At 45.4% G+C, this 17,991-nt stretch overlaps 1 protein-coding gene across 1 annotated transcript in view; it reads left to right on the plus strand.

Annotated features, from left to right (window-relative positions):
* Positions 1-17,083, plus strand: part of LOC110490767 (netrin-4-like) — a 37,835-nt gene extending 20,752 nt beyond the window's left edge. Inside the window, exons 4-10 of the mRNA XM_036944818.1 lie at positions 8,319-8,445; positions 8,631-8,816; positions 11,786-11,999; positions 14,659-14,753; positions 15,232-15,300; positions 15,623-15,796; positions 15,955-17,083. Coding sequence (XP_036800713.1) covers positions 8,319-8,445; positions 8,631-8,816; positions 11,786-11,999; positions 14,659-14,753; positions 15,232-15,300; positions 15,623-15,796; positions 15,955-16,094 — 1,005 coding nt within the window. The 3' untranslated portion in view covers positions 16,095-17,083. The remainder of the gene's footprint in view (positions 1-8,318; positions 8,446-8,630; positions 8,817-11,785; positions 12,000-14,658; positions 14,754-15,231; positions 15,301-15,622; positions 15,797-15,954) is intronic.
* Positions 17,084-17,991: the final 908 nt, after the last annotated feature.

The following is a 17,991-nucleotide window of genomic DNA, read 5'->3' on the forward strand; positions in this document are numbered from 1 at the left end:
CTCAAAAAGTGTGCGCTGATAAAGGTGTGAATGGACATGGCTGATTCACAGTGTGTAGATGGACATTAGAGATGCAGCGAGCGTTTCCAGACTGCCTGTGGAACGCCTATCTCGGCCGTCTCCACAAGCAGTTCCGCCCGATGCCTTTTGAAGCAGAGCGCCTATTCTATTGCAATCAGCAGGCCCAGAGAGCAGGGAAAGTGAGTGTGATGAGTGTGACAACAGAACCTTTACACTGGAGACACAGACACAAAGACATAGACACAGAGACTGTCTGACTGTGGGTAACTATAACTTTGTGTATGAGTGTTAAGCCCACAATAGCAGTGTCTGTGGCTGTATTACAGTATCTAGGAGCTTGTATGGTTGCAGCCGGTCAGTCTGTCTCTTCTGTGTGAGCCCACTGTAATCAGGGGTGTCTGTCTGTCATCCTCCCCCATAATATCACTGGCTTATCTAGTAACCCAGTGGGCTACACCTAGTTAACTTAGTTTGGACTTGACTCTATCTAGGCTACAAAAGCATCCTCAGAATGTGTTTTAAGCTTTTAAATGTTGATATTCTAAACATTAGGATATATCACAATACAACATGACCTAACGTTGTAGGAACGTCGGTGTGTCGTGTGATATGAGGGAGAGTTGGGTAAACAAGCATTGAGACGTGGGACGGTAAGAGGTTATATAAGTACTTTCTCTCTTTCTCTTTCCCTCTCTCTCTCTCTCTCTCTGTTTCTGTCAGCAGTTTGTTTTCTGTCTCTGTTTCGACCCAGGACGGTCATATCTACCAAACCCAAACAACCAGATCATGGCAAGACAGTGAGGAGAGATTAGAAGCCTGTAAACACACTCAAACAAGACGGGAGGGTGTGAGTTTGTGTACATGTTTTCCTCCCTAATCAGAACCAGAATGTCCTAACAAGACAAGAAACTTTTTGAAAAGTCAGGACTTTGTTCATGTTCTGAATTTCTTCAATTGCTATTTTAGGCTTAACGGTTAGGTTTAGTGTTTGGGGCTAAGGTCAGGGTTACGGTTGGGTTAGGAGTTAGGGTTAGGGTTTGAGGTTTAGGTTAGGTTAAGGGAAAATAGGATTTTGAATGGGAATATATTTTTACTCCCCAAAAGTCCTGAAAATTCCGAGTACCCCTCGCCATGGCACATGGAACGGGGCGGGGTCGGTTGTGGGTGGGGTCAGGCCTGAACCTGCCCCGCCCACCACATGTTTTCATTGGTTGAGGCGCATTCGCATTCCACCACGCTCTGCTTGGTGATATGTCAGCACATACAGTATCAGTCAAAAGTTTGGAAACACCTACTCATTCAAGGGTTTTTCTTCATTTGTACTATTTTCTACATTGTAGAATAATAGTGAAGACATCAAAACTATGAAATAACACATATAGAATCATGTAATAACCAAAAGTGTTAAACAAATCAAATATATATTTTATATTTGAGATTGTTCAAAGTAGCCACCCGTTGCCTTGATGACAGCTTTGCACACTCTTGGGATAACGCTCTCGGTAGCCGATGTGAACAAAACCTTTAAACAGGTCAACATTTACAAAGCCGCTGGAAAAGACGGATTACCAGGACGCGTACTCAAAGCATGCGCAGAACAACTGTCAAGTGTCTTCACTGACATTTTCAACCTCTCCCTGACCGAGTCTGTAATACCGACATGTTTCAAGCAGACCACCACAGTCCCTGTGCCCAAGGAAGCGAAGGTAACCTGCCTAAATCATTACCTCTCCGTGGCACTCACGTCGGTAGCAATGAAGTGCTTTGAAAGGATGGTCATGGCTCACATCAACAGAATCCTCCCGGACATCCTAGACCCACTCCAATTCACATACCGCCCCAACAGATCTACAGATGATGCAATCGCACTCCACACTGCCCTTTCTCACCTGGACAAAAGGAACATCAATGTGAGAATTCTGTTCATTAACTACAGCTCAGAGTTCAACACCATAGTGCTCACAAAGCTCATCACTAAGTTAAGGACTCTGGGACAAAACACCTCCCTCTGCAACTGGATCCTGGACTTCCTGACGGGCTGCCCTCAGGTGGTAAGAGTAGGCAACAATACGTCTGCCACGCTGACCCGTAATACTGGGGCCCCTCAGGGGTGTGTACTTAGTCCCCTCCTGTATTCCCTGTTCACCCACGACTGCGTGGCCAAACATGAATCCAGCACCATCATTAAGTTTGCTGACGACACAGCAGTGGTAGGCCTGCTCACCGACAATGATGAGACGGCCTATAGGTAGGAGGTCAGAGAACTGGCAGTGTGGTGCCAGGACAACAACCTCTCTCTTAATGTGAGCAAGACAAAGGAGCTGATTGTGGACTACAGGAAAAGGCTGGCCGAACACGCCCCCATTAACATCGATACAGGTGTAGTGGAGTGGGCCGAGAGTTTCAAGTTCCTTGGTGTCCACATCACCAACAAACTATCATGGTCTTAACCTACCAAGACAGTCGTGAAGAGGGCACGACAAAACCTTTTCCCCCTCAGGAGACTGAAAAGATTTGGCATGGGTCCCCAGATCCTCAAAAGGTTCTACAGCTGCACCATCGAGAGCATCCTGAACAGTTGCATCACCGCCTGGTATGGCAACTGCTCGGCATCTGACTGTAAGTCACTACATAGGGTCGTGCAAACGGCCCAGTACATCACTAGGGCCAAGCTTCCTGCCATCCAGGAAGGCGGTGTCAGAGGAAAGACCATAAAGTTGTCAGAGACTCCAGTCACCCAAGTTATAGACTGTTTTCTCTGCTATTCACGGCAAGTGGTACCGGAGCGCCAAGCCTAGGACCAAAAGGCTCCTTAACAGCTTCTACCCCCAAGCCACAAGACTGCTGAACAATTAATAAAATGGCCAACAGACAATTTACATTGACCCCCACCCTTCCCTTTTGTACACTGCTGCTACTCGCTGTTTTATTATCTATGCATAGTCACTTCAATCCCACCGACATGCACAAATTACCTCAACTAACCTGTACCCCCGCACACTGACTTGGTACCGGTGCCCCCTGTATATAGCCTCATTATTGTTATTCTTATTGTGTTACTTTTTATTTTAGTCTACTTGGTAAATATATTCTTAACTCTTTTTGAACTGCACTGTTGGTTAAGGGCTTGTAAGTAAGCATTTCACGGTAAAGTCTACACTTGTTTTATTTGGCGCATGTGACAAATAAAGTTTGATTTGATTCTCTCAACCAGCTTCATGAGGTAGTCACCTGGAATGCATTTCAATTAACAGGTGTGCCTCGATAACAGTTACAAATTGATTTCCTTCTTAATACATTTGAGCCAATCAGTTGTGTTGTGACAAGGGGTGGTATACAGAAGATAGCCCGATTTGGTAAAAAAACAAGTCCATATTATGTTAAGCACAGCTCAAAACAGCAAAGAGAAACAACAGTCCATCATTACTTTAAGAAATTAAGGTCAGTCAATCCAGAAAATGTCAAGAACTTTTAAAGTTTCTTCAAGTGCAGTCGCAAAAACCATCAAGTGCTATGGGGAAACTGTCCCCCATTGAGGACCGCCACAGGAAAGGAAGACCCGGAGTTACCTCTGCTGCAGAGGATAAGTTAATTAAGAGTTAACTAATTAACTGTGAGACGCAGAGTAGGTGAACAGATGATCTCCGCATGTGTGGTTCCCACCGTAAAGCATGGAGGAGGAGGTGTGGGGGTGCTTTGCTGGTGACACTGCCTGTGATTTATTTATAATTCAATGCACATTTAACTAACATGGCTACCACAGCATTCTGCAGTGATATGCCATCCCATCTGGTTTGTGCTTAGTGGGACTATCATTTGTTTTTCAACAGGACTATGACCCAACACACCTCCAAGCTGTATAAGGGCTATTTGACCAAGAAGGAGAGTGATGGAGTGCTGCATCAGATGACCTGGCCTCCACAATCACCCGACCTCAACCCAATTGAGATGGTTTGGGATGAGTTGGACCGCAGAGTGAAGGAAAAGCAGCCAACAAATGCTCAGCATGTGTGGGAACTCCTTCAAGACTGTTGGAAAAGTATTCCAGGTGAAGCTGGTTGAGAGAATACCAAGTGTGTGCAATGCTGTCATCAAGGCAAAGGCTGGTTTACTTTGAAGAATCTCAAATATAAAATATATTTTGATTTGTTTAACACTTTGTTTTGCTTAATACATGATTCCATATGTGTTATTTCATAGAGTTGATGTCTTCACTATTATTTTACAATGTAGAAATACCTTTGAATGAGTAGGTGTTTTCACACATCAAAAATATTAGTTTACTCCATTGCTATTGTCACCGGTGCCTGTCCTTTGTGTGTGGTGTAGTGTAATTTTTGGTTTGCCTCCAAAAAAAAAAAAAAATCCCTAATTGAAAGTGACGCAAACTAATACAAATAGTGGAATCATGCTATATTTGGACTAGATAATGCTAATTAGGTTGGAATGTTGTTAGATAATTTAATATGAAATACAATAATTCATTAGTTTGACAATAAACATTAAACACGGTTGAAATCCCACTGTGGATGTATTAGACTGTATAATTGCTTTGGGGCATACAGTATGCACTGTACAGCCTTACCCCATTTCATGGGTGCACAATCCATGGGTATCAGCCTACTTAGTGAAACCCACAGAACATAACTATGTAGAGTTTACACAAATATTAGCATATTAGCTCTTTTGCAGGACTCTGAAACCACTGTGAAATGAGCCATATTAGATCTGAATTTTCAATACACAATAGGTGGACTCGTGAGCTAATGTGGCTCGTTTCACACTTGTTTCAGAGTCCTACAATAGAGCTAATACACTAATATGTGTTTAAACTCTACATAGTTATGTTCTGTGGGTGTCACATAGGTTGGGCTGTTCAGTGCAATTTGAATGTTCAATATGCAGAATAGACTGACTGGGAATGGGATTTCCCACAGTCAAAGTCTTGCAATGAGAGCTAAGATGCTAATATTTGTGTAAACTCTTGATAATTGTTTTCTATGGGTGTGACTGTGTATGTAGGCTGTAACCCTATTTCCCGGGGGCACAATCCATGGGTAAGGCCGTACAATGCATATAAGTATGCCCCCAAAGCAATTATGCAGTCTAATACATCCACAGTAGGATTTCATTTTTGTTGTTGTTGTAAACAACAGGTGTGGCCTAACAGTGAAATGTTTACTGACAGGCCCTTCCCAACAATGCAGAGAGAAAGAAAATAGAGAAATAATAGAAAAATAAAACACAATAATAAAAGTAGTAATAGATACACAATTGGTAACGATAACTTGGTACTGGTACGCAATGTATTTAGCCGAGTTGATGTGCAGGGGTACGAGGTAATTGAGGTAGATATGTACATATAACTAGGAATAGAGTGACAGATAGTAAACAGTAGCAGCAGCGTATGTGATGAGTCAAAAAGGGTCAATGCAGATAGTCTGGGTAGCTATTTGGTTAACTATTTAACTAACAAGTTAGCAGTCTTATGGCTTGGGGTTAGACTTTGTGCATTGGTACCACTTGCCATGTGGTATCAGAGAGAACAGTCTATGACTTGGGTGGCTGGAGTCTATGACCATTTTTAGGGCCTTCCTCTGACACCGCCTGGTATAGAGGTCCTTAGATGGCAGGGAGCTTGGGCCCAGTGATGTACTACTAGGCTGTGCGCACTACCCTCTGTAGCGCCTTGCGGTTGGATACCAAGCAGTTGTCATACCAAGTGGTGATGCAGCCAGTCAAGATGCACTCAATGGTGAAGCTGTAGAACTTTTTGAGGATCTGAGGACCCATGCCAAATCTTTTCAGCCTCCTGAGGGGGAAGAGGCGTTGTCAATGAGGGACTTTTATTCTGAACCGCAATTCCACTTGTGTGGCTAATTGTTAATGTGGCTAGCTTCACATAGGTAGAGACAAGCATGTACCAGGGCAGTGTTCAACAGGAGGAATGACACAACGTTGGCCAACGTTCAGATATTAATGTATTATGTAGAACAAACATGCCTCTCTGATTTAAGAAATCGTGTCAGTTCTATTCATGGCATTTGAGTTTGCAATGTTCCAAAACGTTTTTTTTTACTGAACATGCCCAGGCGAACCCATTGAGTTACACGAACCCAGCTCTGCGCATCTCTTGTCTGGAAGGCCTCAGCAAATGAAACCGTGTGGTGGGCGCGGTAGACCGGGCCGACCACACCCACAGCCATCCCGCCCCCCTAAGTGTGTCGTGGTGAGGGGCTTCTCAAAGATTCACTAAGACTAAGCTGTGTGTGTGTGTGTGTGTGTGTGTGTGTGTGTGTGTGTGTGTGTGTGTGTGTGTGTGTTTGTGTGAGTAAATTAAACCCAGTAATCAGTGACCTTGATATTGAGGGCTATTAGTGCCCAGAAAGTTTAGTGCAGTCCAAAGTGTTTTTGGGGAGAAACAGTGTTTTTGTTGTTGTGTTGCAGGGCTCACAGGTCCAGACCACATGGGAGGGTGATCATGGTCTATGTGAGCCACTCTGAGTTGACCACAGAGCCAGTTTTTGACCCACATCCAACCCTCCTGGCCCATGCTCAGCTACTGGAGAGTTAGCAGCAATTAGCATAGCAAGCGGAGAGGCAGTATGAGTATCTCAGGGCTATACAGACTTGCACAGTAACTGGAGTCTGAGAATGAGTTTCTGCAGAGGTGTTGGAATTTAAAGACTGCACCTCATGGAGAGTATTGTGCTATACAGGTGTTTGCCTGAGTACACACACACGCTGATGATCGGATTAACACACACACTTATCATGTTGTTTGGATGAACACACACACACACACACACACACACACACACACACACACACACACACACACACACACACACACACACACACACACTGCTGATGAATGACTTAATTTCACATTAGCCAATAAAGCTTTTGTGGGGGGGAGCTGTCGAGGTCTTCCTGAGCACCCCTCTGTACCCTCTGCCACCCCTCCCTGTCCATGTTCAACAACCTCTTTATCAAAGGGTCAGAGTGTTTGAAATACAGGCCTGTCAAAACGGAACACGCACAAGCTCTTGGAGATGGGGGTGGGGGGTGCAGGCATTAGTGTGTGTGCATTTTATTTGTGTGTGTGCTTGGGAGCCTGGCTGCTTGGGTTTGTATTTGTGTGTGTGTGTATTGGTGTTTGTGTATGCGCTAATTGTCCCATATCCCGCAGGTAAACATGTGAAATTGTTTGGAATACCAGCTGTCTGGAGCTTGGCCAATGTCTCTCTCTTCTCTCCTTCCCCCCTCTTTCTCCCCTCCTCCCCTCTCTTCTTCTCTCTACTTGCCTCCTTCCCCCTTTTCCACAATCAATCCTGGTTACAGATGATTTCATTCTCATTGATGTAGTTATGTACACAGAGTTCTTTCACTCATTTTCTCTTTGTTTGTCCATTCCAGACCTACCACATCCATTTCCCACACTGTCTTACCTGCCTGTCCTTATCTTCCTCCATTCTCCTGGTTGATGGAATATGGTTGGGGTTATGTCTTGGGCTGGCACAGTGGCTGGGATTGAGTTTGAGATAAGGTTAGGGTTAGATCTGGGGTTAATGCAAGGGCCTGGGATATGTCCCAGTTCCGGTAGCTACAGGTCTCTCCCATGCCCGTGTTTAACCCTCTGTGTGAGCGTCTGTGCAGCATAGGGGAGAGGGGAGAGGGCATTTTGAGGTAGAGGGCAGCAGCCTCTATAGCCATACACCATGGGAAACTGAAACTACCACAGGTGTTGGAGTGTTGTTGAGCGTTTGTGTTCAATATGTGTGTGTTCGCATGCGTCAGTGTGCTTGAATGTGTGCGTGTGTGTGTTCAGGCCTCTCTCTGTGTCTCTGTTCCCCACACAGAGGCACTGTAACCCAAACAGATAAATAGCTACCTCAGATGCCATGTCAACCTCCCACCTAGATCACATCATTAACCACTCACAGGAATGACAAGGAGACTGTTATTGTGCTCTCAGCGCTGCATATTTCCGCAGACACACACACATACACACACACTCAGACACGGTCCTTTTCAGGCCCCTTTCGTCATGAGGCCAATGTTCATTTCCAGCGATGAAGCCAAACAATCAGTCTCCATTCAGCAATTACAGGACAGGACCTGAAAGAGAACAGGCAGGGGAGCCCCCCCCCCGACCCCCAGGGCTTAGACTTGGGGTGCTGCTGCTCTCACGTGGGAACTGCTCTCTCCCTTACACTGACCTCTTTGTCCCCCCCTTCCTCTCCTCTCTCCTTTCCCTCTCCTCTTCCTCTCCCTCTCCTCTTCCTCTCTCTCAGGTTCATGGGAAGTGTGTGTGTAGTCACAACACTGCAGGTGTTCACTGTGAGCGCTGTGCTCCGCTCTACAATGACCGACCCTGGCAACCTGCGGACGGACTCACAGGGGCTCCACACGAGTGCAGGAGTGAGTGACACTACTGCTATTCACTATACGCTAGGGCCAGGAGTTTTATCTGAGGATAGGATCTGGTCAGGAAAAACTCACGGCCCTACTTACAGCCATCATTGATCATAATGACCAATCAGTGCCTGTTTAGAGAAGATTGACAGATATCTGTGATTCTGATGTCCCGTCCTGTCTCCCTATAGAGTGTAAGTGTAACGGGCATGCCCAGAGCTGCAGTTTTGATTGGTCGGTGTGGCGGGAGTCCGGCCAGCGCAGCGGAGGTGTGTGTGAGTGTCTACACAGCACAGAGGGACGCAACTGTCAGAGCTGTAAGACTGGCTTCTACAGAGACCCCCAGAGGGCGCACACGGCCCAGGACTCCTGTAAACGTAAGACAAACTCACGCATACGCACTCCAGATGGCTAAAGCAAAAGCTCAATGTACTTCAAAGATTTCAAGTAGTATTTGAACCCATGTCTGACTCACATTCACTGGCTTGCTCTATCACTCACTCACTGACTCAATCACACAAACACTCACACACATAAACACACACCGTAGGAATCCAGAAAACATGAGACACATACACACCGTATACACACACCCTTACTGGCAGAGCCAACTCATTCCTGCCCGGAATGCTGATTGCTGAGATCGCAAGCCGAGACGTGCTGGATAACGTCGCTCCTGATGGGCACCTGGTTCTTTGTGTGGGTGTGTGTGTGTGTGTCTGAGTGTCAGTGTGTGCTGTTTGCGTTCACCTGTGAGTTACTGGAGTGGTTCGTCATCACTAATCAACACAGTAGCGGCTCATGTAAGGAAAGGGAAAGGGGGATACCTAGTCAGTTGTACAACTGAATGCATTCAACTGAAATATGTCTTCCGCATCTAACCCAAGGGCCTTGTGTGTGTGTGTTGTTTGTGCTCTGTGATGGGACTTAAGTAAACACTAGATACCCATCCATAAACACCACAGTGGTTACATTCTCAGATTATCTGTCGGATTTGACCCAGTGAGCTCAGTCCTACAGTTATGCAGAAGGCTGGGGAGACGCTGGCTGGTGTGTGTGTGTGTGTGCGTCACTGCATGCTTGTGTGCATGTGTTTAGTTTTGCCTTTAAGGACGTCTGTAGCATATTGGTGTTTTCACATTGTCAACAAGTGAGAGTGGAACACATATTTGGGGAATGTTTGTAGACAGGACACATTTAGGAGGGGAACCCCAGTGTCAGAGTGAGGTTGAAATCTGACAACTGAGGAATTTCCCTCCGTCTCTAGGAACATATTTCCAATTCCAGGCATGGTGGAGCTCTTTAAAGAAAACACACAATCCAGCCGCAAGCTCACACACACACAGTAACAATGAGTGTGTGTGAGAGATACATTTTTGTTTGTTTTCTAAGTGGGTGTGTTCTGTGGTTGTTCGGGCAGCTGCTATGTCACGTATCACTACAGACCCATAATGTTCTCACTGTGAGAGCTCACTGCGTCAACACACACACACACACACACACACACATTCTCATCTCTAAACTCCAATTATTATACAACTACTGTATTAACAATGTTCTATTATACAACATGAGAGAGGGAGAGGGAAAGTGTGTGTGTGCACCTGCGTGTGTGTGTGTGTCGATGGCTTTGCTGCTTCTGGGCTGGTATTGTTCTCCTGTAATGATTAACTTGAGGCGACTGAACACTACAGTCTCAACAGGGCCTCAATAGATGATTTTCAGGAAGAGAAATGATTTGAAGTTCAAGTTTATTATCGTTAATCGGGAGAACCCTGAAGAGAAAGACTGTCTCTCCTAGCTGCCGTACATATGCCTTGGGGATTAAGATGTCAGTGTAATGATTCCCCTGTCTTTATGAGTATGTGATTGTGTGTGTGTGTGTGTGTCTGTGCGTGCATGCGTGTGTCCGTGAGTGAGTGAGTGAGTGAGTGTGTGTGTGTGTGTGTGTGTGTGTGTGCGTGCGTGCGTGGTCTGCATGGGTCTTTACAAGGTCTGTTGATAATGAAAGATACAAAATGAATGAAACAACAAATGCATCTTATCACATATTTGTTGCCCACGGCGATAAGTGATAAAGGTACAGCCTTGTCTGGGTCTCAGACAGTAGAGCCTTGTGACATCATCTCCCTGCACCCAGACAGGGGAACGGGGGAGAGACACAGGGGGTCTGGCTCTGGTTATATAGTAATTTACTGCCAGTGGGGTAGGATGGGGGGGGGGGGGCTAAGCATCATTAAACAACAGAAATAAAGCTCTACACCACCCCTCCTCCTCCCCTTCCCATCTCTCCTTCCCTCCTCTTGTCTCTCTAGTCCCCCCCCCCCCCCCCCCCCTTTGTATCCCTCGCTCTGATGAGTACAGATTTATGATGACTACTTTGGCTGTTACTCTCACCCCCTGCAAAGTTCTCTTGTAATTCACATACTATGAGGACAGCAAGAATGTGTATGTGAATTTATGTGTACATTTTATGTGGTGTGTGTGTGTTTTGAGCCTTTGCAAGTTGTGTGTTTTTATAGGGGGGGTGATGTGTGTGTGTGTGTGTGTGTGTGTGTGGTGGTTGTTGAGTGGGCAGAACATAGCACTGACTGTGCTTGTCCCTCTATCTTATATTGCTGCAGGCTGTTAAAAGAACACTCAGCAGAGAGAAGGGAGAGAGACAGGAGAGAGAACTGTGGAAGGTATTTGAGAAAGATGTGCGCGAGTGTGTGCGCGACTGTGCATTCCCGCGCGTGTGCTTGGGTGCATGCGCCTGTGGTAGCCGCGTGCATGTGTCCTTGTGTGTGTGATGGCGATCTGATAAGAGGATGACAGAGAGACCATTGTGCTTCGTGGTCCAGGAAAACCTTGGACTGTTCCAGTCAGTCCAGAGTCCTTTGGGAAGTGGTCTCTCTCCCTCTCCCAGTCTTATCACTTCCTCCTCCAGGCTGGGCTATAATGAGGTGGCACGCTCTGGAGTGTGTCTGTGTGACAGTTACACAAAGGGAACTCTACATGACTAATACGTGCCTAATAAAGTCATAGGTAGAAAAACTAAATATACTCAACTGGAAATGTTGCCAGCATTAGGGTTCTCAATCTGAATGTGTGTAGTGGTTTACTTTGAGTGGATTTGATTGGCTGTGGTTGAGTGTGGTGAATTTAATTGCCTGTGATTGAGTGTGGGTGGATTTGATTTGCTGTGGTAAGGTGCAACTAGATCCAAATGAATGCCTGTGGTTTATTTGTAAGTAGATAACATTGGGTTGAGTGCCGATGTATTTGATTAGCTGTGGTGGAGTTATTGTTGTATATGTGATGTGCCATGTCTCCCCTCTCTTTCTCCTCCCTCTCTTCCCCCCAGCATGTGGCTGCCACCCCCTGGGTTCAATACCATTCCACCTGGGCGGGGGGTCTCTCTGTGACCCTACCAACGGAGACTGTGTCTGCAAGCCCGGCGTGGGGGGCTCCCACTGCGACAGGTGCATGGTGGGATACTGGGGTTTCCATGACTACGGCTGCCGTCTGTGCGACTGTGTGGGAGACTGCGACCCCTTTACAGGATACTGCATGTCTGGGTGAGTCATATATACAGTTGAAGTCAGAAGTTTACATACACCTCAGCCAAATACAATTAAACTCAGTTTTTCAAAATTCCTGACATTTAATCCTAGTAAAGATTCCCTGTCTTAGGTCAGTTAGGATCACCACTTTATTTTAAGAATGTGAAATGTCAGAATAATAGTAGAGATAATTATTTATTTCAGCTTTTATTTCTTTCATCACATTCCCAGTGGGTCAGAAGTTTACATACACTCAATTAGTATTACTTAGCATTGCCTTTAAATTGTTTAACTAGGGTCAAACGTTTCGGGTAGCCTTCCACAAGCTTCCCACAATAAGTTGGGTGAATTTTGGCCCATTCCTCCTGAAAGACCTTGTGTAACTGAGTCAGGCTTATAGGCCTCCTTGCTCGCACACGCTTTTTTCAGTTCTGCCCACAAATTTTTGATGGGATTGAGGTCAGGGCTTTGTGATGGCCACTCCAATACCTTGACTCTGTTGTCCTTAAGCTATTTTGTTAGAACTTTGGAAGTATGCTTGGGGTCATTGTCCATTTGGAAGACCCATTTGCAACCAAGCTTTAACTTCCTGACTGATGTCTTGAGATGTTACTTCAATATATACACATGAAGTTCCTTCCTCATGATGCAGTCTATTTTGTGAAGTGCACCAGTCCTTCCTGCAGCAAAGCACCCCCACAACATGATGCTGCCACCTCCACAACATGATGCTGCCACCACCGTGCTTCACGGTTGGGAAGGTGTTCTACGGCTTGCAAGCCTCCCCCTTTTCCCTTCAAACATAATGATGGTCATTATGGCCAAACAGTTATATTTATGTTTCATCAGACCAGAGGTCATTTCTCAAAAAATTACGATCTTTGTCCCCATGTGCAGTTGCAAACCATAGTCTGGCATTTTTATGGCGGTTTTGGAGCAGTGGCTTCTTCCTTGCTGAGCGGCCTTTCGGGTTATGTCGATATAGGACTTGTTTTACTGTGGATATAGATAATTTCGTACCTGTTTCCTCCAGCATCTTCACAAGTTCCTTTGCTGTTGTTCTGGGATTGATTTGAACTTTTCGCTCCAGAGTACGTTCATCTCTAGGAGACAGAACACGTCTCCTTCCTGAGTGGTATGACAGCTGCATGGTCCCATAGTTTTATACCTGCGTACTATTGTTTGTACAGATGAACGTGGTACCTTTGGGCGTTTGGAAATTGCTCCCAAGGATGAATCAGACTTGTGGAGATCTACAATTTTGGAGGTCTTGGCTGATTTCTTTAGATTTTCCCATGATGTCAAGCAAAGAGGCACTGAGTTTGAAGGTAGGCCTTGAAATACATCCACAGGTACGTCTCCAATTGACTCAAATTATGTCAATTAGCCTATCAGAAGCTTCTAAAGCTATGACATAATTTTCTGGAATTTTCCAAGCTGTTTAAAGGTACAGTCAATTTAGTGTATGTAAACTTCTGACCTTCTGACCTCCCTGAATTATAAGTGAAATAATCTGTCTGTAAACAATTGTTGTAAAAATTACTTGTGTCATGCACAAAGTAGATGTTCTAACCGACTTGCCAAAACTATAGCTTGTTAACAAGAAATTTGTGGAGTGGTTGAAAAACAAGTTTTAATGACCTCAACCTAAGTGTATGTAAACTTCCGACTTCAACTGTATACCAGTCTCAACGTCAACAGACTGGCAAATAAAAATAAAAGGTTAAGATGGGCAGAAGAACACTGGACAGAGGAACTCTGTCTAGAAGGCCAGCATCCCGGAGTCGCCTCTTCACTGTTGACGTTGAGACTGGTGTTTTGTGGGTACTATTTAATGAAGCTGCGAGGTGAGGACTTGTGAGGCTTCTGTTTCTCCAACTAGACACTCCATGTACTTGTCCTCTTGCTCAGTTGGGCACTGGGGCCTCCCACTCCTCTTTCTATTCTGGTTAGAGCCAGTTTGCGCTGTTCTGTAAAGGGAGTAGTACACAGCATTGTATGAGATCTTAAGTTTCTTGGCAATTTCTGGCATGGAATAGCCTTCATTTCTCAGAACAAGAATAGACTGACGAGTTTCAGGAGAAAGGTATTTGTTTCTGGCCATTTTGAGCCTTTAATCGAACCAACAAATGCTGATGCTCCAGATACTCAACTAGTCTAAAGAAGGACAGTTTTTTTGCTTCTTTAATCAGAACAACAGCTTTCAGCTGTGCTAACATAATTGCAAACAGGTTTTCTAATGATCAATTAGCCTTTTAAAATTATACACTTGGATTAGCTAACACAACGTGCCATTGGAACACAGGAGCGATGGTTGCTGATAATGGGCCTCTGTACGCCTATGTAGATATTCCATAAAAAATCTGCCGTTTCCAGCTACAGTAGTCATTTACAACATGTACAATGTTTTCACTGTATTTCTGATCAATTTGATGTTATTTTAATGGACATTTTTTAAAATGTTCTTTTAAGTGACCCCACACTTTTGAACGGTAATGTGTGTGTGTGTGTGTATGTATATATATATATCCACATGTACATACACATCATCGGATATGATATCTATAATATTAAGTTTATATTAACAGCAAGTCTATAATATGTGTGTGTGTGTGTGTGTGTGCGTGCGTGCGTGCATGCGTGTGTGCGTGTGTGTGTGTGTGTATGTGTGCAGGTCAGATCTGGACCTGTATAATCTGGAGGGTAATTCCAGTGAGCTGGTGAGGATCTTCAAGGCAGATGAGCTCTTTTCTGCCCTACACTACTCAGGTTAGACATGGGGTCACCACTGTGTGTGTGTGTGTGTGTGTGTGTGTGTGTGTGTGTGTGTGTGTGTGTGTGTGTGTGTGTGTGTGTGTGTGTGTGTGTGTGTGTGTGTGTGTGTGATATGCAGTCTGCTCCACAGCCCAGTGCCCAACTGTTAATGGTTAAGTCGTGAAAGTTATTGTACATCCTTACAAGGGCAGAGAACAAAGATCTGTGATTCTGTGTGTCTGTGGACAGTTTCCAAAATGTCCTTCTCCCAGACCTCCCAGGGCCTTCAGCCGAGTGAGACAAATTCCTCCTTGATCTCACACACACATACCCACACACACTGTCCTCACATTCCTAAGTCACCACTTATCTACGTCCACACACACACACACACACACACACACACACACACACACACACAGAGCAGGTGTCAGTCACATATCTGGACGGGGTATTGGTGTATAATATGTCAATATGATTGTGTCCCCTGCAGAGAAATGTGAGTGTAAGGAGCAGGTCCTGGCTAACAGCAAACTCTTCTGCACCATGAAGTTTGCCTATGGTGAGTACTGAGACACACATGAACAACAGCGAGAGAGATTGTGGTAATAACACCATATTTGTTTTTTTGCTTCCTTGGTTTCCATTGTGTTGTTTGTTTATTGATAACTCTATGTAAACAGTATTTTATTGTACAATAAAGGCTTTCCCTCTCTCTCCCTATCTTTGTCTCATATCTCCCTCCCTCCCTCTTGTTCTCTATCTCGCTCTCTCTCTCCCTCCTCTCCTCCCTCCCTCTTTCTCCCTCTCTCCTTTCCTATCGTTTTTCTCTCTCTCTTCTCCCCCTATATCTCTCCCCTTCTTCCCCTCCCTCTTTTTCTCAGTGTTGAAGGTTAAGGTCTTGTCAGCCCATGATAAGGGCTCCCATGCTGAGTTGGAGGTGAAGGTTCAGAAGGTGTTGAGTCAGAGCACTAAGGTGAAGATCCAGAAAGGACGAGTAACACTCTACCCAGAGTCCTGGACCGCACGGGGCTGCACCTGCCCCATCCTCAACCCAGGCCAGTCTCACACACACACACACCTATACATACACGCATTCACAGGCACACGTGTGCACACACGCACAGTTACGTACGCACACACGCATGCACACACACACACACACACGCAGGGCTGCTGAGCTAATGATGTATCTGTTTATGCTTTGACTACTTAGGTGGGGAGTACTTGGTGGCGGGCCATGCAGACAGGAAGCAGAACCGTCTTATCGTCAACATGAAGAGCTTCGTCAAGCCCTGGAGAGCCAGCCTTGGACGCAAGGTCCTCACACTAATGAAGAAAGACTGCACCTGGTAAACAGACTGGAGGACACTGGGAGTTGGACAGACTGATAGATGGAGAAAGAAGACACTGCCATTCATTTGTTTTTGCCTTCTCTGGAGGGGGAATTGTCTTATTGAGGTGGGGACTAAACATACTATAAACGCCCACCCCTATCTGCCCTGGGCCAATAAGAGTGTGTGGCTGGCAGAGAGAACATACACAGACTCTATGAGCCTCTGTTTGAGTGACAGTTCGGCCCTCTCTTCCAAGCGCACATACACACACAGCCACTCCCTCTCTCTAGCACTTTAGCCCATGGCAGAAGGGCCAATAGGATCATGTGTTGACCTCAAGACTGGACAACAGAAGGACACATTTGACCCCTTGTGACCCCTGTAGGAAGGCTTGTGGTGGATGACCTATGCCTCATTCCCCGATGTGTTCTGTTACAACAAACTGCCTGTCAAGCTGTGTAACAGAGACAGATTTGTACACACAGAATGATGTTGAATAAGCCATGCATGCCACTACAGGTGGTTGAGTCCAGGTGGGTTTGCGAATGTGTATGTGTGTTGTGAACTCTGTCTGTGTGTGTGTGTGGCTGCGTGTCTGATGAGCACAAATCCATCCAGCTTCAGTCTAATTGATCCATTTTTGACTCTGAAATTTGGGCAGGATAACCTATAGAGATGTAGCATCTCTTGTGGAGGGGTTCCTGATAAAAACACAACAACATATACCACTGAATATATATATATATATATATATATATATATATATATGACAATACACATATTACCTCCCAATATGTAATACTGCTGTGACCTACAGAGCCCTGAATTAATCTCTATTCCTTCCTATGTCTGCTCCTGTACAGTATTACTTGTATATATCTATAGAAATATGATGATGTCCTCTCTCTTTCTTTGATGGTGTGTTAATGTAATAATGTCATTCCGGGCAAATGTTGAGGCATTACATTTTCTTTAGATTTCCTCACTGTGGAAAAAACCCTGTCCTCCGGGTTAGTGAGGACACAAGACCGATAAGTGAAAGCACACGCACGCACACACACCGACTACTGTTTATAGACTCTAAAACAACATAGTTAGATTCCTCCATCAGGAGCCTTGGAATACCTCAGATTAGTTTGATGAAAATATCCATAACATCCTTCCTTTCTCTCCTGCTCCTCCTCCTGTCTTTCTCTCCCTCACCAGATTAGGTAATAATACACCCCTCCCCCTCTCCCAAAACACTGACACGTTCACACAGACTCAGGGAATGTTGACCATAACAGAGAGATGGGAGAGTAGACAGAATGTTTGGCTTTAGGGAGAGGGTGATTGCTGTGACATTCCGGACCATTCCTGGCGTTCTCGTCAGATTGACGTGGATGAGCTGAAGGTGCCGAGGTGTTCCACACTTGCCAGGTGTGGGTAGTCCAGCTCCACTCCTGGTCGAGTCAGAGTTCACAACCTACTATGGTGACACTGCACACTACGGGCGATCACAGGAGTGGGAGGCAGAGGTGTGGGTCAAGAGTCAAGGCCATGGGGAACTGAACTGCCCTTGGAACAGAGACACAACAGTGAGCCACACACACCCCACTGGGAACACACTGGTTGAACCAACGTTTCTTCAACCAGTGTTGCACCAACGTTGAATTGACATCTGTGGGACCTGACTACTGTAGCTGGAACACACAACACATCCATATCAGCTACTGCCCTCCATCTCGCGCTCTCTCCTCCGCTCGTGGAACTGAGGGGTGTATGATGTGAGAAGGTTGACTAGTATGTGTGTGTTTGGTCTCTGTGTGTATACAGTTTCTGTTCATTAGGGTTAGGTGCATTGCTCAAGGGCACATTTACATATTTTTTAGCACCTAGTAAGCTCGGGGATTCGAAACAGCAAGCTTTCGATTGCA

Source organism: Oncorhynchus mykiss, chromosome 15 (assembly GCF_013265735.2).
Source record: "Oncorhynchus mykiss isolate Arlee chromosome 15, USDA_OmykA_1.1, whole genome shotgun sequence".
NCBI lineage: Eukaryota > Metazoa > Chordata > Actinopteri > Salmoniformes > Salmonidae > Oncorhynchus > Oncorhynchus mykiss.